This window comes from Carex rostrata, chromosome 12 (genome assembly GCF_964058835.1).
Source record: "Carex rostrata chromosome 12, lpCarRost1.2, whole genome shotgun sequence".
In the NCBI taxonomy this organism is placed as follows: Eukaryota; Viridiplantae; Streptophyta; class Magnoliopsida; order Poales; family Cyperaceae; genus Carex; species Carex rostrata.
This window is the reverse complement of record NC_135929.1, coordinates 919,167-945,664: the sequence shown is the minus strand read 5'-3', so window position 1 is coordinate 945,664 and position 26,498 is coordinate 919,167. Positions and strand designations below refer to the sequence as shown.

General features: G+C 35.0%; 3 protein-coding genes across 6 annotated transcripts; 2 read left to right on the top strand and 1 right to left on the bottom strand.

Annotated features, from left to right (window-relative positions):
• Positions 1 to 1,838: 1,838 nt before the first annotated feature.
• LOC144563119 (glutaredoxin-C1-like) lies at positions 1,839 to 2,225 on the top strand. The gene has a single exon (XM_078312513.1). It carries the CDS (start codon positions 1,876 to 1,878, stop codon positions 2,185 to 2,187), a length of 312 nt encoding a protein of 103 aa, XP_078168639.1. The 5' UTR covers positions 1,839 to 1,875; the 3' UTR covers positions 2,188 to 2,225.
• Positions 2,226 to 7,942: 5,717 nt separating this feature from the next.
• On the top strand, positions 7,943 to 8,728 carry LOC144562980 (glutaredoxin-C1-like). Its single transcript, XM_078312351.1, has 3 exons — positions 7,943 to 8,247; positions 8,565 to 8,618; positions 8,710 to 8,728. The coding sequence occupies exons 1-3, from the start codon at positions 7,943 to 7,945 to the stop codon at positions 8,726 to 8,728; spliced, it is 378 nt and encodes a 125-aa protein (XP_078168477.1).
• A 1,029-nt stretch (positions 8,729 to 9,757) lies between these two features.
• On the bottom strand, positions 9,758 to 14,900 carry LOC144562979 (protein PHOX1-like). Of its 4 annotated transcripts, XR_013514233.1 has the most exons (6): positions 14,676 to 14,898; positions 14,220 to 14,338; positions 10,875 to 13,001; positions 10,573 to 10,747; positions 10,321 to 10,389; positions 9,758 to 9,991 (listed from the first exon to the last, which is right to left on the bottom strand). XR_013514233.1 is itself a non-coding variant. In XM_078312348.1 (5 exons), the coding sequence occupies exons 3-4, from the start codon at positions 12,700 to 12,702 to the stop codon at positions 10,608 to 10,610; spliced, it is 1,968 nt and encodes a 655-aa protein (XP_078168474.1). In that variant the 5' UTR covers positions 12,703 to 13,001; positions 14,220 to 14,327; positions 14,676 to 14,900; the 3' UTR covers positions 9,758 to 9,991; positions 10,573 to 10,607. The 4 variants fall into 4 exon arrangements, 3 of the variants coding, with proteins under 3 accessions (XP_078168474.1, XP_078168473.1, XP_078168475.1); XM_078312348.1 differs by lacking the exon at positions 10,321 to 10,389 and having other exon boundaries at positions 14,220 to 14,327; positions 14,676 to 14,900; XM_078312347.1 differs by lacking the exon at positions 10,321 to 10,389.
• Between the last annotated feature and the right edge of the window lie 11,598 nt (positions 14,901 to 26,498).

Below are 26,498 nucleotides of genomic sequence, written 5' to 3'. Positions count from 1 at the left end.
ATTAATTACTACAGATTTCGGATTGGGTCGGATTAATTAGGCTTAATTCGGACAGTTCAATTTAATTTGTTTCGTCTCGGATTGAGTAATGAGTATATATATATATATATATATATATATATATATATAGGGTCTGTCTAAATTGCTGCTGGCAGCATTTCGGCAGAGGTGCTGCCGGGGCTATATTTAGCCGTGTGATGTCCAAACAACAAATCCAAACCGTTAGATGTTTAATCTATATTATAATCTACTTGGAGACCAAATTTTACATTTTTTGGAATTTTTTTACTATATATTAAGCTGGTTTGAAAACCGCTGATTTCAGTAAATTTCTGCAGCATTGAAATCAGCGGTTTTCAAACCAGCTTAATATATAGTAAAAAAATTCCAAAAAATGTAAAATTTGGTCTCCAAGTAGATTATAATATAGATTAAACATCTAACGGTTTAGATTTATCGTTTGAACATCAAAAAATAGAAAAAACAGTGGCAGCACCGCCGGCAGAAATGCTGCCGGCAGCAAATTAGCCACAGCCTATATATATATATATATATATATATATATATATAGATTAAACATCTAACGGTTTGGATTTGTTGTTTGGACATCACATGGCTAAATATAGCTCCGGCAGCACCTCTGCCGAAATGCTGCCAGCAGCAATTTAGACAGACCCTATATATATATATATATGAGTAAAGCTAGCGTGTGACATGCTCACCAAAAAAGTTTGGTGAGCATAACTCCAAAAGTATATCGGATCGACGTCAAATGTCAAATCCAAACCGTTGAAATCCATATACTTCATGAGTGATGCATATATATGCAAAATTTTGAAAGTTTCGAGTTTATTTGCTACACGGTCAAGTGGTCAAAGAAATGAACATTTTATTATAAGTTATTTTATATGTTCAATTTTTATTATTTTTTTGACCACTTGACCGTGTAGCAAATAAACTTGAAACTTTTAAAATTTTGCATGTATATGCATCACTCATGAAGTACATGGATTTCAACGGTTTGGATTTGACATTTGACATCGATCCGATATACTTTTGGAGTTATGCTCACCAAACTTTCTTGGTGAGCATGTCACACGCTAGCTTTACTCATATATATATATATATATATAGTTAGTTTGGCTTTTCTTTGGGCATGCCGGCATGGCATATTGTTTCCTTATAGCTAGAGATGACAATTGGGAGGATCGATTATGTTCGGATCAGATTGTGTCGAATCCTGACTGACTTGACTTCAAATCATTGTCCGATTTTAGGTTATCCAATAAATCAAATCCAAGAATGCTTCTTCTAGCTAGCTAGTAATATATATATATTTTTTTTTCTCAGAACAAAATTCAACACATATATTTGATATTCAAAATAATTATAAAATTGCATTAATTTCATCCTAAAATTTTATCTCATTAATTCTATTAATTAGAAATCTTAGCTGGATCCGCCCCTATATGAAGCTGTAAGGTACACCATGCATCAACACAAAATAAACATGTGAAAACACTATTCAATGATAAAACCCAAAAGTACGTTGTCGACCATTAATTTCACTAAATAATATCTTACCGTACATATCTAAAATATTCCAACTTCCACCACACTCCTGAAAAAAGAATAATCATTTCATGGATTATCCATTTCTTAATATATACGACACTTTATTTATTCCCTGGCATAGTTGCATTAATCGATCTACACATGTCTAGACTTCTCATCCGTGAAATTCCTCCTCCTTCCCCCCTATATAAGCAAGTCATAACTCAGTTTTTAATATCAACATAATTCAACTCCAATTCAACTCCACTTCACTTAAAATTAATTTCCTACAAGATCAACTCCATCGACAATTTTTTTAATATGGATGCAGTGACCAAGCTAACGTCTCAACGGGCAGTTGTGGTCTTCAGCAAGAGCTCGTGCTGCATGTCACACACTGTCGTAAGACTATTCGTTGAACTCGGTGTAAACGCAACTGTACATGAGCTAGATGAAGATCCAAAGGGAAGGGAGATAGAGCGGGCACTTGCTAAGCTTCTTGGCCGTAGCCCGGCCGTCCCAGCTGTTTACATTGGGGGAAGGCTGGTGGGGTCCACGGACAACATCATGTCACTTCACATGAGTGGTAACCTTGTGCCAATGCTTCGCAATGCAGGGGCTATTTGGTTGTAGATGACATTGCAATAACATTCCCACTATATATATATATATGTGTAAAAGAATTAATAGAGAAGAGTTTGTACTACGTACGTACGTATAGGAATTAAGTCATGCATGAAGTTATCATGAGCTTAGTTTTATGCATGAGATCGAGCAATAATAAGATATAGAAAGAAGCATGATTGGTGGCCCTTTTTTGTGCCATACAATTAATATGCCTTCTAGGAAAGGATGTACTAATTACATATATAGTGGATTGGTGGGAGTAATTAATAAAGAGAAATTTTCCGTTTTCAGTACTATTTATTTTCTCAGTGTGATTGTTTGTAAGGCACGGACTCTGCCAAAAGTTATCATCTCGATCGCCAAAACTATACATTCATTCACTCGATCATATAATTAAAGTGCATTGATGTGCTTAATTATAGATGAACTATCGCTTAGTATTTGGTCAAGCATTAATTACAGAATTACTCATATAAAGTTCATATATATATTGAACGTTTAATTACATTGACATGCCGGTAAGAGTTATGTAATAAATATTGAGGAAGATTCTCCATTTTTTTTGCCCCTATTATTTTTTTTATTTTTAAAATCACAATAATTTAAAATTTAAATGTCAAAACAAAACCGTTTGATGTCTATATTATTTTCTCTACGCATACAATTAAAAAATCATGAGATTTCGATTTTATTTTGATTAATATTTGTTTTTAATGGTTGGTGCGTGGCAAATAGCCAGCCAACAATTTGTAATATTATTAGAAAAGTAATTTACTGTATCAGAACCTGGTAGTCTCTAATTACATGGTCAATTATAAAGTAAAAAAGTACACTAAGAAATACACAAAAGATCCTCGATGGCATGGTCTCCGCGTTGCGCCCTCGTTATATACTGAGTACTCCTACTTCAGCATGTTTGGAGCCAAAGATGTATTTAATTTCCAGAACTGTATCATTTATTAAAGATATCACTCCTTGTTTTGTTGAGAGAAAGACCCTTCTATTTCTCTCGCGCCACAGAGTTCAAAGGCCCGAGGCCCACGTCGTATCGATCCCACCGTGCATGTTTTGGTATGGCCTGATAGGGCCGGACTTGCAGTGCTTGCACCATATGTCCTCTAGACTAGTCTGTCTCGTCTGGGGCATGCGGATGTTGTTCTACACCAGAAGAGCTCTCCAAGAGCTTGCAAAAATATGTCAATTTGGATAAATTATGGACATTAATTTTCAAGTTATTGATTCATATAAAACCAAAATAGAAAAGTGAAAAATATTTTTTTATGAACAAGTAGATAACATAATATAGATCACATCTAACAATTTTATTTTGACATAAAATATTTATAGTTATTATTATTAAAAACGAAAAAATAAAGAGATGATAGAAACACAAATTAAAAAGAAATCCAAATATGTTCTTCTTCTTTCTCTTTCCTTCTCTTTTTCTTTCTCCTTCTCTTTTTTTCTCTTTTTTCTCTCTTTCTCTCTCTAAAAGCAGAGCGAAAAAGAACATCAGATTTGAATTCCAAAAATAAAGATATTTGAACTCAACTCCTAAATAATTTGGTCTTTTAATTAAGACCTATAATTGGCATTGGTACGGTAATGAACTAACTGTACATATTACAGACATTTTATTTCCCATTTCTCTGCAATATATAGTATCGTGTAGCATATTAGAGTTGACTGAAGTTATTAGGAACTGAAAGTAGAAACTAAGAAATCTTTAAGCAGGACTGTTTGTTGTATATGGAAGGCGCCAAATATCATAATATATATGTTGAATGGATTTGATGCATGCCCACCACCTCTTTATGCATGGTCTAGTTTGAAATCAACATGAGCATAAAAATGAAATGTAACTCAATGCAGAGGCAGAGCTACTAAGGAAGAACGGGGTCAATTTTAGCTCAATGTAGAGGCGGAACTATTAAGGAGGAATGGGGTTAATTGACTCTTATTTTTTTTTTCAAAATTTTTATGCTTATACATGATTTTCTATATAGTTTAGAGTAAAATATTACGGGTACTGTAAAATTGACCTACATTTGCAGTATTAAAATTTTATATAATTAACCGCATTCTCATTTGACTCTTATAATCAAAAAGTATGGATCCACTCTAACTCGATGCACATTATAAATAATTAAGAACTTGTAATGAACATTTACACAACAAAACAAAACAAAACAAAAATTGTGCATGCAATCTTTAGTAGAAAGTAATTAATAATATCATTCAAATTATCAATATATATACTCTTTAATCAGTCCCTGTATGTAAGCTTCATCTTGCAGTTTAAAATATTAACCTATGAATTTTGGAAAAGCCAATGCAATAAAGATTTAAATAATAATATCAATTATCTGTTGCATCAAACCGTGGAATCTATATATGCATGGGCAGGGGCGGATCTATGTAGGCTCAGGGGTAGGCACTTGCCTACCCCTGGATTTGAATTTTTTTTTAGAATTAGTACTAATTTTTTGATGTGCCTACCCCTAATTTGATAGAGTGCCTACCTCTAACTCAAAAATACCTTTGTTTTGATTTGTTTTGGCTCAGTTCCTATTCTAAGAGAAGAAAATCTGGTTTAAATAAATTTGAGATTTGAGTAGCGGGAGAAGATAAATCATGAAGGGAAGAAGGAGAAAATGAAGAAGATGTTTATGACAGTGGGACCCATTAAATTTATTACACATGCCATTTAACTTTTACACAATTTCAGCCCAATTAGACTCACCAAAGCCCACAAGTGTTTTCTAGACCAAACGTTACATGTGGTTGTTAATTATTGTTGAAGATATTGAAGATTACCAAAGCAACCCGATCCAATAACAGCTAACCAGCTTTAATTAGCACATTGTTTAGGAATATACACCTACTCAAATTTGTCCTGTAAGTGTAATATGTTTATTATGGAAATAACAAACATAGAAAATTTGTGTATTAAGGAAATACCAATGGCTAGAAATCTTGTGTAATTAAGAAAGATCAAAAGGCTATTGACGTACATTTTGTAAAGGCATCTTTTCATCAATAGAACATTCAATCAATAATTAACCTTCATCTCTTCTATGATATGTAAGAATTAATTTAACCTTTTGCATTTTCTTTACTTCTTAATTGTTATTTTATTTTATGATGTATATAACATTATTTGTTATGTATTATTGGAATTTACAATTTAACTATGTCAATTTTACAATTATTTTTATCCTTTGTATGATTTTATCTTATTATAAAAGTGGATCATATATACGAATATAGTATTGTACCCAATAAGTTAATAGGTTTAAACCCAATAAGTTAATGGGTTTAAACCCAATTAGTTATTTGAACCCGATTAGTGCTCTACCCTAACGGAAATCCTGGATCCGCCCAGCATGGGTGAGCTGAAACAATTAATTATATATTCTTATCTATCCTTTGTGAATAGAATCTGTAAAAAGGCAGGAGGGAAAGGAAGAGGCCATAAATACCTCCACCTCTGTATACATGACACGTCATCATTCTCACTCCATGTCAAAATCAAATAGATATATCTTATCATATGTGATGCCGCGAACCGCCCATGGTTCCTTTTCTGAGCCCTTGATTTTAAATAAGATTTTATTCTTTAAAGACAATAAGCAGCAGCGAATCATGAAACTTGGTAGCTAGGTATTTAGGCCCAAATGGCACTTGGATCTGTTTGTGGCTTTTGGGTCAAGTTGGCCCAGGAAGATGCGCAGAACAATATCAAAATGAAAAAAAAAACATCTAAATTGGGAAGTATGGTCTATGGAGATCTATCTAGCTACATATATAAAGTCATAAACTAGTGCCAAATATATATTCCAATTAAATTAATGTGAATGAAAAGTCTTTGTACTTGTATGGCCTATATATGTGTACTGGTATGTAGTACTGGTCTTTGTATTGGTACAGACTGATATGCTTATTTGTTTGTACTAAGTAATGAAAAGCCTATGGGCTATGGGTGTTCTGAAAATTGAAACCCTTATTGACTTCAGTCTCACACTACATACCAACCAGCGGCAGCATCGATCCAACTTCTTACAGAAAGGGAAGGATATATGGTTTTTTCCCCCACATTAATTATGTACTTTCTGCTTTCTGAAATAAACATATAAAAGTACTTTTCATTTCTAATGACCACAATTTTCTTATCAGTTATTTGTAAACAACAAAATTTAGAATTTTGTAATTGTTAGTATGATGAGTAGACTTCAATATAGTACGTGTTGTCATTTATAAAATGCAAGTATTATGTTGCTAATTGGCTTTTGATACTGTATCATTCGTTGCCTCTGCTTTATCAAACTGTTTTTTTTAACTAAATTTGTACATGACTTGTAGAATGTTTATATCCAAGTTTTGTTTTGAGTATTATTCTAATCAGTTATCCCATGTGAGGTATTATAAAATTCCAACATTTAAATTATTGTATACATATGCAAGCTGTAAAATCAGTGTTATTAGAACTGGACCGGACCGATCGGTTCAATCAGAAAAAATCAAAACCGGTCACCCGTCCGGTTCGGTTCGCTTGAAGAATCGTTTTAGCAGTTGAACCGGAAAAAAACCACTCAATTAACATTTTTTTTATTGAAAACCGCAAAACAATATTTTAAAAAAAACCCGGTTTAATTGAGTTATCTTCTTTTAAGCATCCAATGTGAGAGAAGAGTCCCATGTTCACCTAGAATCTAGTGCCTAGAGAGTTGAATAAGATCCTTTACTCAATTTATTTCAATTCTTTCTGTGTGCACAATTTTTTTTTTTTTAACTACTATGCCTTATAACTTGGTTAATGAAGTGATATCATATTTTAAATAAAATAATGTATTTTTTTTATTGAAAACATGAATGTAATTGAGCTTTTATGTGAACTTGAACTTATTTATATGTACATTTTTTTTTTTAATTTTGGGATGTTGTGTATTTTTTTCTTAAAGCAAATATTTTGTCATTTCTTAATAAAATAAGTAGTTTTATTATATTTACGTGAGAAATTTTATTAATCTATAAAATTAAGTTTTATAGTGTAATATCTACTATAGGCATTTTTCTATTTGAAAACATGATTATATTTAATTATTTATAATAATAATCATATTTTATAAATATAAGTATTTAAAAATCCAGCGATCGAACCAGTTAATACGTTGATTCAACCAATGAACCGTTGACCCGAAGGTTTACCGGTTCGACGTCCGGTCCTATTCTAATAACATTGCGTAAAATTATTGTAAATAATGAAGAGAAGATTATATTCATCACTGTATATGTACACCATTTCTAATAAAAATATTGACTCCACCCTGTATGAAGCTGCATGTTACACCATCAACAAAAAATAAACATGTTACATGTGAAAACATTATTCAACAATAAAATCTGAAAATTAGCGACCATTTCACTAAATAATATCTTACCGTACAAATCTAAAATATTCGGACTTCCACCACACTCCTGAAAAAAGAATAATCATATTTCATGCATTATCTTAATAAGACACTTTAATTATTCCCTGGCATAGTTGCATTAATCTGCACAGTACTCTCGAGTCTCGAGTCTCGAGTCTCGACTTCTCATCTGTGAAATTAATTCCTCCTCCTTCCCCCCTTATATATATAAGCAAGTCATAACTCAGTGTTTCATATCAACATATATAAACTCCAAATCAACAGCTTCACCTCACTTAAAGTCCCTGCAAGAGCAACTCGATCGGCAAATATCATACTAAGTTTTTAATATGGATGCTGTGACGAAGCTAACGTCTCAACGGGCAGTTGTGGTGTTCAGCAAGAGCTCGTGTTGCATGTCACACACTGTTGTAAGACTATTCATCAACCTCGGTGTAAACACCACTGTACATGAGCTAGATAAGGATCCAAGGGGAAGGGACATAGAATGTGCCCTTGCTAAGCTTCTTGGGCGTAGCCCGGCCATCCCAGCTGTTTACATTGGGGGGAAGCTGGTGGGGTCCACTGACAGCATCATGTCACTTCACATGAGTGGTAACCTTGTGCCAATGCTTCACAATGCAGGGGCTATTTGGTTGTAGCTAGGTAGATGCCATTGGAATAGCATTCCCACTATATATAATATATATATATGTAAAAGAATTAATAGAGAAGAGTTTGTACTTTATTGTACCAAGTATAGGAATTAAGTCATGCATGAGGTTATGAGCTTAATTAGTTTTATAAGAGCAATAATAAGATATAGAAAGAAGCATGATTGATGGCCCTTTCTTCTGCCATACAATATGCTTTCTAGGTAATTAAGGATTATCATCTGTGGGAGTAAATTAATGAGAGGTTTTCCTTTTTCACTAATTTTTTATTTTATTTGTGTGATTGTTTATTTTGAAGGTATGGGGCTCTGCCAAAAGTTATCATCTCGCCAAAACTTGTAAGAGTATACAGGTTCGAAATATAACATTACTAAAAGGGGTTTATAAATTAATTAATATCAGCTATTCATTTACTCATATAAAGTGCATTGATGTGCTTCCAGGAGGCAAAATTCACCATGAACTATCGCTTAGTGTTTGGTCGAGCATTCCAGAGTTACCTATTTTAAGTCCATGTTTTTAAGTTCACAAAAAAAAAAAAAAAGAGGACTTGAAATATAACTCTGGAATGTGTTAAAACTTAAAATCAGAATGTGTAAATTAAAAGCAGTCCATGCTACTCAAGGACCATACAAAACCATACCCAAATTTTAAGTCCATGGCTTTTGGAAAATCAGAACGTGTAAATTAAAAATCTGAATTCTTTTGATGTGTTAAAAGTTAAAATCAACAAAAACATACCCAAATTTTACAAAAAAAAAAAAAATCTGATTTCTAATTGTTCAACTTGAGAAACTATTTACAAAACCATCCACCAAAAGAATTAGGATCCTTTTGAGTTCACTAAAATTTTGAGTTTAGATCTGGACCGTCCAATTTAAATCCAAACAAATATTAAAGACTCCCTACATTACATTCGAGGTCCAGACCTGATCGGACGGTCGGAGCTAAACTCAAACCATAAATTATCAGCCTTGCACAACTCAATGGGGGTACGAAAGATTCAAAGTACCGTGCTTCAGGAGAAGAACAGTTTACGTACCAACATTGTTTGATATGCTCATCTCAGAATTTGTAACCAAATGCAATGGCAGGTTCAGGCCAAAACCTATTACAAATTATTTAGCCAAGTAGGTTTAACTATGTTTTATACAGGTGGGCTTAATGGATGCTCAAAAATAAAATATCTCATGATACTGAATCAATATCCCATACAGCATATACCAGGAAAGTTGAATTTTTTAACATGAATATAGGCCAAGAAGACATGAAAAGAACTCCAGATAAAATATGTACAATCTTTCCGCTCAATTTCTACTTTTGCATTAACAAAACAAAGGGGGGATAACAAACACAGTTCTCCTTAATGCATGTTTTTCGACAAACCTAAGTCCAATCAACACAAACAAAAGCATATCATATTCACTTTACTTTTGTATTTAAAATAAGTAAAACGCGGTCTAAAACGTCAGTACTCTTCCAGAAAAAATATCTCACATCCAAATTTCACTTGCTGTATATCACATTTAGCATCAAAAACAAAAGAATAAAAGAATCGGTGATGGCAATAAATGCCATCGATCAGAACCCAGTATAGTTTCTGGTAAAAAAAAACAGAATCGTCCAACATGAAGAAACAAAATATTTCTACCTATTTACATATATTTCATGAAGAAAGGAGAAAAGGAACTATAAGAATAAGGCCATTCGAGGAAACAAAAGCACCTGCAAAGAGATACGTGGAAACCATTTTACAAATCAGATAAAGAAGTACATCTAGACAAATATACACAAAGATGTAGTGATAATATACCGGTCACCAACACTTTATCATTTTACAAACACAAACACAAACACATCAGGTTTTTCCAATGACTTGCAGGCCATTCAATCTTGTGAGCTAATCAAGATCGAAATCGGTACATAAGTTGTAACATGGGAGTATGGGACAAGCAAAGAAAACAAAACTTATTTAAATAACCTGGTGACCTAACAATTGTAAAGTAGGATCTTAGGTAAACAAGAAACACTGAAATAATATAATTTACGTGTACCAGATTCTTTATAATTTCGTGGAAAAGGTTTGGGAGGAAAGGGAAACAACAGAGGGATCCAAATTAAACCTGAATGGAAATGAAATGAAAACCCTTTTTCAAAACCTATTACCATGGGTGTTTAACTTTCTTTTATCACGAGTTGCATAAAAAACACACTTAAAACATCAGAATATTGTCCAAATTACAAAGCTCATAAATTTATTAATATAAGAACAAGAGGGGGAGACAGAAAACTTTCATTGCACTTACCTCAGGTGAAGGCCCTCCTTGAGATTCACATTAATTTACAAAGACTGGTACAGTTGCGGGGCTCTTCTTCGAAGTAAAGGCTGAAGCCGAAAAGAGGATAAGCGTTGAATCCACCTTTCGGCATCATATATCTCATTCCAAGCTTGAATTATCTCATCGATTTTGAAAATACAACCTAAAGAAATTTTAGAAAAGAACTCTTCAGTATTTGGCCAATTAGACACAAATGTCATCGAGAACTTGTACTCATGTTTACCTTCTTTTTTCCTTTAATTTGGTTGATTTTAGCTTTCTAGTATTACCTTCTTGTGCCGTCTCATTTGCACAGTGATTCTTTATCATAACAGCAATATCGGTCGAGGACACACCGGAGATACGAAATTTCTCGACAGCCGCCATGAGACATTCCTCCCAATTTTCTAACCCTAATTTGAACTCGACAATCGACCTCTCATAAAGCATTGCACCCCACAGAACATTTATCTGACACCTCATGTCAGGATTTACTAGATTGCCCCTATTATCCTTTGGCATTTCCTTTGTCTGCCTTCTCTCTATCTCGTCCCATAGTGCAGAACCCTTTTCAATGCTATCCTCAGCTTTGTTAAACATTTCCAAAACCTCGATGCATGATTTCTCCAAATCAATTTTTGAGTTAATCACATAATTCCAGCAAAGCTTTGCATGCTCGAATTTCTCAAGCGCAATTGCAAGATATGCCTCATAAAAGTCAGGTTTCACATTCAAGGCCTCATTGTACCTTTTCCCAGCTTTGGTGTATTCATGCCGTATCCACTCATACGCCTCCTTGACACGGACAGGTACCACTTCATCTTCCTCTGTTAAGCGAAGACGTTTTCTAGCCTGCGACATGTGGATGTTGCCCCAATTGAAAAATGCCACAGCTGCCATCTCTTGAAACTTCCCTTGCGCAACTTCAAATATTTCTTGTGCCTCTTCGCAAGTAACTGTATCTTCAATCGCCTCAGAGTACAATTTCATTCCCATTTCATGAAAATCCAAACAAGAATCTGAGCTAACACCAACATGGTGTTTGAATAATTTCGCAAATTCTACAATCCACTCATCCACAACAAAATTATAGCTGCCATTTTCGGAGTATGTTTCATTTGGGGAGGCTTGTGTTTCTTTAATTGTCTCATTGTCATCGATAAAAGTACCTTCTGAAATATAGAGACGAACTGAGCCTTGAGGGTCAGCTGACTCTTCAGCCAATTTCAATTCCTCAGATGTGGTGATAGTTACCAAATCGCCCTCCTTGTCACGGTATTTTATCAGAAAGCTGGTCAAGCCAGGATACTTGCCACTAACAATCTCACGTACCTTGCTCAGAGTGGCACCTGCTGGTACGTGGCCCCACCTTATATCCTCACCAAAAACAAGTTTATACGCCTTTAAAGGTTTCTCTTTTACAATCACATCTTTCACAGTATTTTTACATTTCGCCGTGTTGTTGTTACAATCCCCCTCTTTATCACTGTCTTTGCATTTTTGCTTATCTCCGTCTACACAGACCTCTTTGACTTTTTGGTTATCTTTCTTCTTTGGTTTCTCCTTCACAACATCAGCATTTTGAGTTGCAACAACCAACTTATCGTTCAAATCGACCTCTTTCTCCAAACGCGGTTTGATCCGCTCAGAAATTTCTAAAGCCGTCAAATTATTTGGCTCCAAACTCAAAACCTTATCCACGTCCCGGTTGGCAAAATCTAATCGGCCTAAAAATTCATAACACCTGGCACGTTTCAAGAGGGCTTTTGTGTATTTAGGTGAAACCTCAAGGGCCAAGTCACATTCATATACAGCACGTCTATACTCTGACGGACCCATTTGCATATAACATGCTGCCATGTTGCTATGCAAATAGGCCACATCAGGGTGCGATTTTGGTAGAGTATTAATGGCCCTTTCATATTGGATTAAAGCTCTTTGATAATCTCTCCTTTGAAACAGCTTGTTACCATCTTCTTTTCTATTTTGGGCTTCATCTATGAAAAAGGCGGTATCGGCATCAAATTTGGGGCTCTGATCACTCACTTGGCTGTTCTTTGAATTACTTTTGGCCAACTTCTCACCTGGTGGCTTCTTTTTGGCCGGAGGCTTACCCATCCTAAATTGAGAGACGGGTTGGTTCTTTTTCTGAACTGAAAAGGAACCCTAGGTTGTTTCAAGATTCTCTTGTATGTCGACTTAATTCTTCCTATAAAGCAATACAAATATGACTTTGGTGTGAATATGGCAAAAGAAGTCTGCAATTTGCTAAAAGGACCCGTTGATGGAATTAACCACCGTCTTGTTCAAATCAGTTTAATCCAAAAAAGGGGGCTAATCGGTTCTTATGCCGGTTTTCATGTTTGTTGTGCAGCAATACCAGGTTCACCACAATAAAACGCCCTCGAATATCAGTTCTGAAAAAAGAAAAAGAAAAACCACAGATCACCTAAAATTCCAATAAAATATCTGCCTATGGGGGTGGGGGGTTGGAAAATAAATTAATGATGCACATTAGAAAATAAATTAATTAATACAGGACGTGTACAGTGTAGAGAGTTAACAATCTACTGTAGCTATATCCTATAATGTCTCTATCATATTTAATTAATTATTTCCTTTCCTATATAACTACGTACACATGTTTTCATCCACTAAATTAAAAAAAAATGTTTGGCAGGGAACCTGGACCTTGCTCTCCAACATTGCAGCCAAGGTGTTCGACATTTTGCTCGTATGATTTTAACATATTTGAATTCTACAATAACATATTTGTTAATAAATTAATTTTGGGGTCCAAATTTGTTTTACAGTAACTCAAATTTTGACTTTAGATTTGAACCGTCCAATCATAATTCTGATTACTGAAGTGGAAAGCATGAGACTTTTTAATATTTGTGTGTCAGATCAGAACAGACAGTCAAGGTCCAAACTCAAATTTTGAGTTACTTTAGGGATCCCAATTCGACATTTTGCTAGCAAGAGTGAGTGAGTGAAGAGGAGAGCAATGAATCCAATTCCAGCAATGGATTCGCTGGTGAAGTCTCTTCTCAAACACATGCATAAGCAGATCTCTTGTATCCTTTTTCATTTTAATCAACTCTCAAAGTTTCGCTCTGTTGCTTTGCCCCAGTTCGGTAGACCCGCTGTAGGACCACGCCACACGGCGGCTTTACAGGATGCAGCTGCCACCGCTACAGTCACGGCTGGTGCTTACGTGCTTGTATATACTTTCGACAAGCTCACTCAACGCCAATTCATCCAACAGGTCCTCTCTATCTCTCTTTCCCTCTTATTACATTTAAATTTAAAGGCAGCAATGTAGCATGATGATTTAGAGCAATACAACCAAAATTAGTTTCAAAATACTAGTTCTTCCATGCTAAATTAGTTTAAAACTCTTCTGTAGATTTAACTTCTGTATCAGTTATTGGTGCGCTAGGTTTCCACTGAAATTGAACTACTGTTTCGATGATACAGATGGGTCTCATCTCATCCCACTATTTTGAAAAAGCAACTGATGACTTCAAAAGAATACCAGAATTTTCTATAACACTGCACATAGTGGTACAGTAAATGTACACCACTTGCCAGTTTGCAAGTATAAAAGCATGAAAGGGAAAGAGAAATGACACCTGGTAGACTCATAGCAGTTCGGCTTGAGGTAGACCTGAGGTTATAAGTTATTTCAGTGCTTCTTTGACCTTGCATTCAGATCAAATCGACTCACACGTCTGAAAAACCTGGCAAAGGACTTCAAGATTAACAAAAGAAATTAGACAATAATGAAATTAAGATGAAACAAAAGACGCCTAATCTTTAGGAAAAAATTCTGATAAATCAATTCAATTCAATTCAATGACTTCGACCAGAACCCCATACTATTTTTTGTGAAGTATCTTTTATTAAAATTGGGTCCTTGTCCCACATCAAGTGATAATTGGTTGTTGTCAGCACAGCATGGTTTCTAAAATCTATCTGTTTATCGTGAGCCCACGATCCGATTGTAGATAGATTGCCCAAACTGATAGATTTTCGTTTTGGGTGGAAGAAGACTTGAATGAATCGGAATTCGGAAGAGAGAGACTGACCTTATCTCCGAGTTACGCACGCCGCCAATTCTTCATTGCTTCTTGTTTGTTTGGGACTGGGACTGGGACTGAATCGACTGATGAATCGGAATTCAGATTTGATTTGTTTTTACCGATTGATTTGAAAGGTGGATGCGATTGCGATTCATTGATAGCGTGAGGTAGCTTTCGCCTTTCGCTAATTAAGAGGAGGAAGAAGATGATGCTCTGTCACCTGAGATCCCATGGTTGATCTCTAATTCTCTATAGAGTATAGACAAACAGGCTTCTCTGGGCCGTCAATTACACTTTATTGGGCCCCCACCCTTATAAAAAAACCCTAGAATGCCCCGTTAATAGCCCCAATCCCAATCCATTCAGCTGCATTATTCGACTTTTTTTATTTCTGCAATTTTAATTGTTTCGGGTTCCTTTTTGTATAATTATTTCAACACATTACACATCCACTACAATGAAGTCGAACATTGATTTCTTAGCGGGACAACTACGAGTCACCGATGATTAGCATAGATCAGAGCGAGAGCTAAATTTTTTATCATGCTAGACATTCAAAATATGTTCTATAAATTATAATTTTGATTTAAGATGAGTTCACGTGGTGAGTCCACTTGGTCCTTTGACCCGGTTTTTTTATTAATAGAAATAAAATAAATTAAATATTTAAAAACAACACTACTTTTAAGTTTTTTCGAAAACTAAGTAGCTCGGGTTTTGTAAACCCATCCCACCGGATGGGTCCAATTGTCCCGGTTAATCTGATTAGCGTTAACCATAATCACAGAAAAAAAAAAATTCCCGGACGGGTTTAAGCATCCCGTCCCGGGCCTGAAAAAAAAAAATTCTCAGGCCGGGCTTACACAGCCCGTCCCGTCCCGAAAAAAAATAAATAAATAAATTTGCTGGACGAGTTCTCTTAACTCGTCCCCCACTTATTTACTTTCCTTCCGCTGTCTCTCGTTGTCTCCGCTCAGCAGCAAAAAACTTTCGCTCTGTCTCTCGTTGTCTCCGCTCCGCAGCGCAAAAAAAATCCGGAAGGCGGAAGAAAGCTAAAGAAGGGGACGGACTAACGCAACCCGTCCGGATCTGTAAATTTTCGCCTCAGCCATCCATCATTTCAGATTATTTCAGGTTTGTTTTAAATATAATTAAATTAAATTACTGTAAAAATGTATTAATTTGTAGTAATTTTTAATTTGATTTGTTATCAAACTATTGATTATAGTGAATTTAATTAATTTGTTAATTGTATTTTAAAAGAATTGATTAGGAGTATTCAAACGGTTTGATTTTGGACTGAACTGAATTAGTTCGGTTATTTCGGTTTGAACCAATTTTCCTATCACTAAGTTAGATTTAAAAAAAAACAAAGAAAAGACAAGCTACATAACACACCTAAACCCACCCGCAATAGAAAAAATGAAAAATAGGAATCACTTAAACCCCTTAAATTACAGTCAGGTATTTGCTCCTCTTTTACTTAATTGGTTGTTCTTGTGACTTAACCATGAAATCATGATCATCATTAAAATACCGGAACTCATATGCACAAAATTTTGGCTGGTAAAGGATAACCCTAATTAAATTTTCAGTAATATTGATAGAGAATGTGCTGTAGTGCTTGGTTCCTTTTGTTGTTTGGTTGTTTTGTCTTGAGACAAATTGAGAAATAATCATGTTTCAACAGTATAAAATGGTAATTGCTTAATTTATTCTTGTGAGTTTTAGAGTTCATAGGTAATTGCTTAATTTAGTAATTTATTTAATAATATTAGTGGTTAGTAAATTTAGATTGTTATTAATTTTTTTTTAAATATCATGCATGCAGAATGTCAAGTAGTTGTGATCCGGGTGGCCCTTCACATGCTGCATCTGCACATAATGATTTTGGTTTTGAATCGGTATGGTCAGCAAATAATTTTAGCAATTTATTATGGATGCCGCATGACCAACATAAGGTCTCACGAATCCATGATGATGTAAGTTACTACATGAATCATATAATTTTGTTTTTTTTTATATAATGATATAACTATTTGAATTACAATATTTTACTTTAATTAAATTGTATAACATTGACAGGATTACAGAGATGTAGGAGTGGACCCTCGAGGTATCTGGACTGGGATTAAGTACAACGACCTTTGCAAATCATTCTTACTTAGACTCGGTTTGTATCAGGTTTCTCAAATGGCTCACATAAAAATTGATCCAGCACTCCTCGCTGGTCTCGTGGAGCGATGGAGACCAGAGACTCACAGTTTTCATCTTCCCGTGGGAGAGATGACAATTACGCTGCAGGATGTTTCTTGTCTCTGGGCGCTGCCGATCGTAGGGTTACCGGTGACAGGTGCTTCAGACCGTACTTGGTCTATCTTAGTGGATCAACTTCTTGGAAATGGGACCGCAAGTGCGGTGCTTAAAAAGAAAAAGAGATCGGGGCCAAACGACACGCAAGAGGTTCGAGCGACTTCTGGGTATGCTATAAGTTTGAAGGAGTTGCGTATTCGATTTGCTGCAATGCCAAATACGAACCCGGATGAGCCAACAGAGGAGCAGATACGCCAGTACACAAGGGCGTATGTACTCGATTTGTTCGGGTCTATGTTTTTTGCTGATTCGTCGGGAGATTCGGTTCCGGCAATGTATTTGCAATTTCTACAAGATCTTGATTCCCCGGAACAGTACAACTGGGGTGGGGCTGTTCTAGCTTATCTCTACAGAAGCCTTTGTGTTGCGGTTCAGCGTAAAACAAAGCTTATGTTCGGGCCAAATGTGCTTCTACAACATTGGTGTTGGTCTCGTTTACCGACCGGCCGTCCTCGTCCCTTAAATGGTTGGAGTCCAAATTGGGCCAATCCAAATGAGCAAGAGTGTCCAGCATTCGGAGATAAGTGGTGTTGTCTCCATGATTATCGCCAAGGTCACAATCGGAGTGGAGTTAGTTACTTCCGCAACGAACTGCAGAAGCTCGAAGATTACATGGTAAATTGGGAGCCCTACAACGCATTGTTAAATCAGATACCGTGTCAGCTGCCATCACGAGTTAATGACGAAAGGGGTGTATGGCTAGCTCGTGTGCCACTTGTGCACTTTTGGATAATTGAGAATTATTATCCAGATCGTGTGATGAGGCAATTTGGGTATGCACAGCCGCTCCCGCCACCACTGCCGCTCCCGCCACCACTGCCGCTCCCCGAGGATGAGGTACGCCGGTTACATAAGTTTGTTCACAGTTCCAATGTGGGCATAGTAAATTGGTCTATTGTGCACCAGAATTACGTAAATGAGGCATCTAATCTAGGAGACCACTTGGTTGTTCCAACCGGGTATTGGAGTCATTACGACATATTGGCATATCGAAGTTGGTTCCAGGAAAATGGTATGTTCAATATCTTCTTAGGAAAGCGGTGCATAGAGGGTCTTAATGATCCCATTCCAGAATAAAAAAGATGAGATTGGCGAAGTAGGGTACATTCCCGGTGCCCCGAAATCGACACGTGATGTAAGTTTTATAAGTTAAAAATATTAATGAGATGTTATTATTCTTTCAATGGATTTATCACTTTTTTTTATTTTGTAGACATTACGAGGGGTGAAGATAATATCAGCAGCTCTGGGATTGACGAAATCGAGGGCACTCAAGAAAATTGGAAATTTTTTTCTGAAAGCAAGTTGTGGTCTTCTCAGAGACAACGGTATGGATGCTAAATTGCAAAGTATGTTGAGGGCGGCCGATCTTCCAGACAATATCGATGACATCTCAGACGGTGATAATCCAGAACACATCCCTGACTTGCCACAAGATATAGATCCCAACTATCATGAGAGATGGATGGAAACAAATGATGGGTTAAATGAATATCTTACAAGCTTTCAAACCGAACCTAGTCATGTTGAACTGGTAAGTATAAAAAATAATACTTTAATTGGTTGTCGATTATGTTTATTAAGAAAAGTAAAATAAGGCTTCTTTTTGTTGCAAAGTATTTTAAATAGGTCACAAAGTTTTCTATTGTGTACTTTTTTCATCAAATTCTCGGCAATGTGTTGTGAGCACAATCTGTGAACGCACTCGCCACCATCCTCGTACCAACCACCGTATCTATCAGTGAATACTTTCTTGATCCCCATGTGCCGATCAGAAACAACGCACATGAACTTATTACCAATTACCTCCAGACGCAGCCACCTCATGAACCATCCCCATGTCTGGAAACTCTCTTCCCCGACTAATGCAAAAGCCAGAGGAAGCAACTGGTTCTCAGCATCGTAACCGCACGCTATCAACAATCTCCCTTGATACCTACCAGAAAGGAAGCATTCATCAATACTAATGATTGGCCTGAGATGAGGCACTGCAGCAATGCACGGACCGTAAGCCCACGCAGCTGCCTTAAACAACCTTTCTGTTGGATCTCCTGTGGGTTCGTGCGCAACTCCGAATTTTGTTCCTGGATTGTCTTTTTTAATTGCTTCCAACAATGGAGTGAGAAGGTCGTAAGATTTTTCCCAACTACCGAATAGTTGTGCGATTGCCAGCTCTCGACCACGCCACAACTTGTTATATTTGGGTATGATTCCCTTGTATTTTTTACGAACTAGCCCTTTAATGTTTTTAATGGTTAAAGCAACATTCTCCCTAATATCTTCTCGTATAACATCGGCGACCATTTTTGCAGTTAATTGTGCATGATCGGTACGAGAAGCATCGGCATGGCATGTATGCGATCCTGAAATTGTTCTAATTTCTCACTTAGATGAAAATAATCCAGACTTAGCATACAAACGCCACGCACACCTGGTGTCCTTGCAATTGACTACCATGCTAGTTCTATTGCTCCCCGTAATTTTTACTTCAATATTCTTTTTGATGTGATAACTATTTATTTTCAATTGCAGAGCCTCTTTTGAAGAGAATTCATTACCTACAGCGAGTGTATCATGAACATGTTTCGGCCTACTGAAGAAGTTGACATCTGCGGGTTGAAATGCTGAGGTGTCATTGAAGCTTGCCACAGGGTGACTTACACCACGGTCACTTATGGGAAAATGTTCAGCCTGAACGCGTGGTGTTTGGTGTGATTGTGTCGAGGTATCATCCCGGACATCCCCTTCTGAATCAGCTTCATTATCCCAGTCGGCGTCATCCTCACATGAGTCAGCGTCCTCTTCATCATCACTTTGAGGCACATCATCAAAATCAGTATTAGGATCAGCTGCCTCCGGTGGATCGATTCATGGGCTATTCTGATTATTGTATTCTGTCTGAACAGACGGTGACGACTCGTTCAGATTGGGATAAGGATGCAGATAAAGGTCTCGCCTCGGTGTTTGTTGTGTCGGATAGGGTTCAAAGAAACTGGGATCCGCATAGTTACCACTATATTGGGTATGTCGAGGGTCTTGCCTCGGTGTTTGTTGTGTCTGATAGGGTTCGAAAAAACTGGGACCCGCATAGTTATCACTATAATGGGTCTGTCGAGGTTCTGGATTTGTTTCCGGCACCATACTATTAACGAATAACTGCGGTTGTATTTCACCGATGATTGGAACCAACTCAATGTATAAATCAAGAAAAGTATACTGGGTTTGGGCACGCATACTTTGGATATAAATACCTCTCCAACTCTGATCGCACACGATTTCAATTTTCTCATAATAACGTCGGGCTGTTGTACCAACATTAACCCGTGCATGTGCTTTTAGGTTATACTCATTCTCAGAATATCCAAGTTGGCGATAAATTTCACCTTTCACATCATACCAACCGTATTCATCAGTCACACTCAATGAGAATCGAGGACTAATACTATACTCTACTCCTTTACGACCGTGTCGTATTTCACCACCAAAATAAATTCTCAGCATCAACATGATTAATTATTTTTATAAATTAACCTGCACAATAATGAATAAATTACATGTTATTATTATTACATTAATAAAAACTAATATTAATTAAATTATTTTACAAAAATTACTGAATGGCATAGCAGAAAATAATAAAATCATTTAATTAAACAAATATAAAGTTCAATAATTACGTAAAAACAAATTAAATTTCATAACATTTTAGTAATACCTTACCAAATTTACCTATTGAAATATATTCATAACTAATATTAATTAAATAGAAATTACATATTATTAACCTATACAATAATGAATAAATTACATATTATTATTATTACATTAATAAAAACTAATATTAATTAAATTATTTTATAAAAATTACTGAATAATATAGCATAAAATATAATTAAAGAATTACCTGTTTGAAATTTAATTTCGCTATTAACAACAACAACTTCTTTCTATCTGCTGCTATTTGAGTGATGTTTTCGTCTGAACGTCTTGCCTTCTGTTTGAGTAGAAATGAAACATTTTCTCTCCGTCTGAACGTTTTGCAAAGTGGAAATGAATTCAAAGCGTGTTTGGAGGGTATAAAACAAGCCGTCCGAGTTTTTTTTTTTTAAATTTGGGACGGGTTGTGTAGTCCCGTCCGCCTTTTTTTTTTTTTTTTAAAAAAACCGGGACGGGTTTTGTAGTCCCGTCCGCCTTTTTTTTTTTTTAGCGAATTTAATTAGGGATAACGATGATTAACCGGGACGGGTTGTATAATCCCGTCCGGTGGGGCGGGTCCTCACAACCCGTTCTACTTAGTTTTGGAAAATATTCAAAAGTAATGTTCTTTTTAAATATTTTTTTTATTTTATTTCTATTAATAAAAAATTCGGGTCCTTTGACTCCTTTCAAAATTCAAAAGTTGTCACAAAAACTGTGCCACAGCAAATTAGCTTCACCCACGTGGTTGGGTTGTGACGAACTTTTAATATAAAACGCGAATAATTCGTAAAAAAAACATATTATTCGTGTTTTATACGCGAATAAATCAGTAAAAGTTCAGTCAACCATTATATACGCTATTCGGTTCGGCAACCTCTAAAAAACGTTTTATTCGTGAATAAAATGCGAATCATGTTACTATACTTAGTAAGAAATCTATAAGCATGATTGTTCACTGCATGAAAGGCAGGGATGGACCCACATGGTTCCAGTGGAGATCTATCAATCCCAATCGACTTTGACCCTCTTCTTTTGAATTTTTTTGTCCCTCTCTAAATGCTTGATTTATAATTCAGATTAAATTTATGGTTAAAATCAAAATAAATTTATTGAATTATGATTGATAATTATAATTATAAGTTAAAGCATCAGAAATTACAAGTCAGAGCATTATTTTTTTATCGAGTACCCAATTAATTAATGGGTTTAAATCCGATTAGCTATTTAAACCCGATTCAATATTTTTTGCCACACCCCCCCAACACACACACACACAAATCCTGAATTTGCCCCTGACGAAAGGCACCAAAGATCACAATATATATGTAGAATGGATTTGATACCCAATACCTCCTCGGAAGCGTATCCTCTGCGGAGCCAATCCCTGCTGAGCTTTTAATCTGGTTCGTTCGTTTCGGATCGAACGAATTAGATCAGATCTTGCCCGAATTGAAAAAAAGAAATAAAATATTCTCAAAATTTGCAAGATCTGATCTGGTCCGTCCGATCTGAAACGAACGGACCAGACTAAAAGCTCTGTAGGGATTGGCTCCGCAGAGGATACGCTTCCATACCTCCTCATGCATGGTCTAGTTTGAAAACAACAGGTGCATACTTAAGAGTTGTGAACCGTTACAATGTCATACTTAATAATTTTGTAGTCCACATTGTTAACCAAATTTGTGTAATATTTAGTAGAAAGTAAATAATTATATCATTCAAATTGCATGTACTCTTTAATCAGTCCCTATATTTGAGCTTCATCTTGCAGTTTAAAATATTAACCTATGAATTCTGGGAAAGCCAATGCAATAAAGGTTTGGAATAATAATAGATAGCAATCTAGCAATCTAGCAATCTGTTGGCTGTTGCATCAAACCGTGGAATCTATATATCCATAGCCATAGGTGAGCTGAAACATTTAATTATATAATCTTATCTATCCATTGTGAATAAAATCTGTAAAAAGGCAGGAGGGAAATCAACAGATACCTCCACCTCTATATGTGACACATCATCATTCTCACCTCCATGTCAAAATCAAATAGATATATATATCTTAATTATGTGATGCCGCGAACAGATCACGGTTCCTTTTCTCACCCCTTGATTTTAAACAAGATTTTATTCTTTAAAGACAATAATAAGCAGCTGCGAAGCATCAAACTTGGTATGTATTTAGGCCAAATGGGACTTGGATATGTTTGCGGGAAGTTGCGCAGAAGAATATAAAAAAGGAAAACAAAATTCTAAATTGGAAATTATGGAGATATATTTACATAAATTAGTGCCAAATGTCCCAATTAAATTAAAGCATTTTGTAATATTTAAGAGATTAATTTGCTCACAAAGTAATGAATGATATGAATCACATTCATTACTTCGAGAGCAAATTAACCTCTCAAATTTGCTCTAGAATCAAATCACCTACTCCTCTGTGTGCAGAAAATTTTTGCACACATGTTCAATTCATCGATCAATTTCATGCTTATTTCCATCTGAACGGTCATATTTAAATGTTGATTATATTTTTTTAAAAACTCAAATATTTTTCATTCTTTAATTACAGCCGTTCAGATCAGAGCAATAATAAAATGAATGGATAGATGGACCACATGTGCAGGAATTTCCTGCCCACATAGAGGCAGGAGATTTGATTCCCTCAAAATGTCCATCCGTCGATTTAAATTTTTAGTAATCATTATTTGATACCATTAAGAATCAGGATTGACATACCTACTTACAAATGCTTGTGAAAACTTGTTTCCAAGGTTGAATTTTTTTTTAATTATAATTATTTAAGATGGTTAGTATCATTTCGTAATCTTGTATTACGAGTCATATTTGATTGTGGAGTAAGAGGTGAAGTAATTCTCTTATTTCATGTTTAAGAAGTCAAATGAGGAATAAAATAGGAGCAAGATGGAGTAAGAGATTAATTAATTCGGAAGTTACTCCACCTCTTCAAGTAGATTAACTTACTCCATACTTCACCCGTAGAGTCTATTATTATAAATATGGGTTTATTTTTCAACATCTTACTTCATATGAATTAATTTAAAACATAACTTGAACTATCAAATAAGATGCAAACAAGAGTGGAAGGTAAAGTTATGGTAGGGATGGCTAAGCCACCCCCATAATTTCCAAAATTTTGTATCATGTATATGTAAATATAACTAAAGTTTTTTATTTTATATGTATTAGCCTCCCCATGTAAAATACAAAAAAAATGAAGGGTTTGAATGTAAGAATGATATGTCCCTTCGTAATTTCATATTTTCATTGGACTTTGATTTTCCCAACTTTATAGCATTTACTTTGTGAAACAAATAAAAAATTTAAAACAATCACTGAAGTTTGGAAAACTGTTGAAATATGAAAGAGTGAAATCGGGAACAGCAAAATGGGAAAGAAATAGCAGAGCATTTTAAGTATTTTACAATGTATGGTTATGGCTAGGGCTGCACAAAAAATTCATAGTTTGTGATTCAATTTGAGTTTGATTCGAAAAAATTCGTAAAAAATTCGATTCAAAATAGTTCGAAATTAATTCAAACTAAATTCAAAATAGACCTGGTTTGTTCAAAATAGATTCGTGAACTATTATAGTTCGAATCTCAAAGTAATGTGAACCGTTGATTTCCGCTAATGACTTAAAAGTTAAAACATAAGGCCCCCCCAGCCATAAGTCAAAACTCATAAGTTGTAACCCTCGCTCTCAGTTCTAAAACCCTAGACGACTTTCACCCCTCACTTTCGGCAACTACGATCACTCTTCCTTGTTATAAAAAAGTTCATAAAAGATTCGAAATTGAGTTCATAAAAAATTTGATTCGAAATTAATTCAAACCAAACTCAAACTGGGGTAAATTTGATTCGGTTTAATTCGAAATTAATTCAAACCAAACTCAAATTGGAGTAAGTTTGATTCGGTTCCATTCATTTGCAGCCCTACTTACGGCAAAAAGAAAAATAAAGTTATTGGGAAAAAAATTAGAAGACACGATTATTTAAAAAGAAGGTTATTGAAAAAAAAACAAAGAAATTGATTGGAAAACAGAAAAATTTAGATAAAAAAATCAAAATAATAAAACTGAAATTTAAATCGGTGTGAAGGACGGGACAAACATTTTATTTTTCTAAAATTAATTTGTTTTTTTTATTAATTTTCTATTTACAAATGGTTAAATTGTTATCACTGTAATTTTTAGATGAAGGTTGATTTTAGTATTTTACTTTCATATGATGTTGTTAGTATGATGTTCCTCTATTTGTGATGTCTTTTAGATTTTATTTTTTTACAGAAGAAATTAAATTGTGTCTAATATGATCTGTGTATGGAATTATAGGAGAGATTATTTAATTTTTTCGTGCATAATTAGTACATGGTTAAAATTTTTGTTTAATATAAAAACTTTAGACTCTTATTTCAAAGTAAAAATATGGAATTTTTTTGGTGTTAGTTATTTATTGTATTTATTATGAAATTAAATATGGAATTATATTGTCTTGTGATATATAGATTTTGGTTTTTATTGTTTTTACTAAAAAAAAATGTGATATTTAGCCATAATCAAACAGGACCATGGTGGATCTGCAAATTATCCCCTGATGCTCGTTTTTATTGTTGCACTTGGATGAATCTAATTAATATGAATCAAGCTTGATCTAGTAAAGTAAAGTTGAAGAGTACAAGAGGCCCGTCAGCACAATTCATTACTGGGCCACAGTGCAATCAGGCCCATATATGGTAAAGTAAAGTTGAAGAGTACAAGAGGCCCGTCAGCACAATTCATTACTGGGCCACAGTGCAATCAGGCCCATATATGGTAAAGTGCGTTGGATCAATATCAATGATTCAATGGAAAGGAATACGTGTGAAACACCGACCCATAAATCCATAATCACTGGTCTTAGAAATGCTTAAACATAATATTAAGTTGTGCAGGTTTTTATTATGTTTGACTGGTCAAAAGTTTTAAACAGAAATTGTTCAAATTTTTACAATACTCATATATGAAAATTATAAAAATGTGATTAATTGTATATAAATCATATATATAATACTCATCGTGTTGGATTTTTTTTTTTAACATATATGAAAATGAAACACAAAAGAAATTGTTCCAGTACACAACGTCTGTACTGTAGCAAACTTTTTTTTTTTTTTTACGGAGGTGGGGGCAAAGTAGAAATTTGATGGGACGTTATAAATTCTCTAAAACTGTTTTTCATTATCGATATTATTTTTTATTTTTCCTATAAATAAAAAAATCGGGTAAAATCCCAGTGTGAAATTGGAAAGGCATGGAATGGCGCATGCGTACAGCGGCGGGAGAAGTTGCTTGGCGGGAATAGAAAATGGTTGTGGCGCCAAGACAGCATTGTGCCATTTCATTATTTCTGCGGCGATGCTATTCGTACCCAAAAACCTCCTCCCACAAAAACTTCCAACTGATTAGTTTTTTTTCTGGCTCTTGTTGTATTTCATATACTCGGCTATATACCTATTACGGGTGTCAATGGCACCCTTAAACAAAATCTTTGCACTTTATTTCTAGTTTTCTACTTGGCTCATTTTTTTTTTTGCTTGTAAGTTGTAACACTTGTACAGTTATATTCGAGCAAGTTAGGTTGTACAGTACTTGCATTGATTGATTAATTTTAATTAAATTAGGTAACCAAAAAGCATCTATATTTGTAAAATATTTAAGGTCTAAGGAAAAAAATATAGGTTTTTTTTTATATGTAGAA

Bases quoted from the DNA above. Each gene is read 5' to 3' on its own strand.
- LOC144562980 (XM_078312351.1), top strand. From the start codon at position 7,943: ATGGATGCTGTGACGAAGCTAACGTCTCAACGGGCAGTTGTGGTGTTC. The intron at 8,248-8,564 runs GTTGTAGCTAGG...TTTATTTTGAAG, and splicing joins CACAATGCAGGGGCTATTTG to GTATGGGGCTCTGCCAAAAG.
- LOC144562979 (XM_078312348.1), bottom strand. From the start codon at position 12,702: ATGGGTAAGCCTCCGGCCAAAAAGAAGCCACCAGGTGAGAAGTTGGCC. The intron at 10,748-10,874 runs GTAATACTAGAA...AAATTTCTTTAG, and splicing joins AAATGAGACGGCACAAGAAG to GTTGTATTTTCAAAATCGAT.
- LOC144563119 (XM_078312513.1), top strand. From the start codon at position 1,876: ATGGATGCAGTGACCAAGCTAACGTCTCAACGGGCAGTTGTGGTCTTC.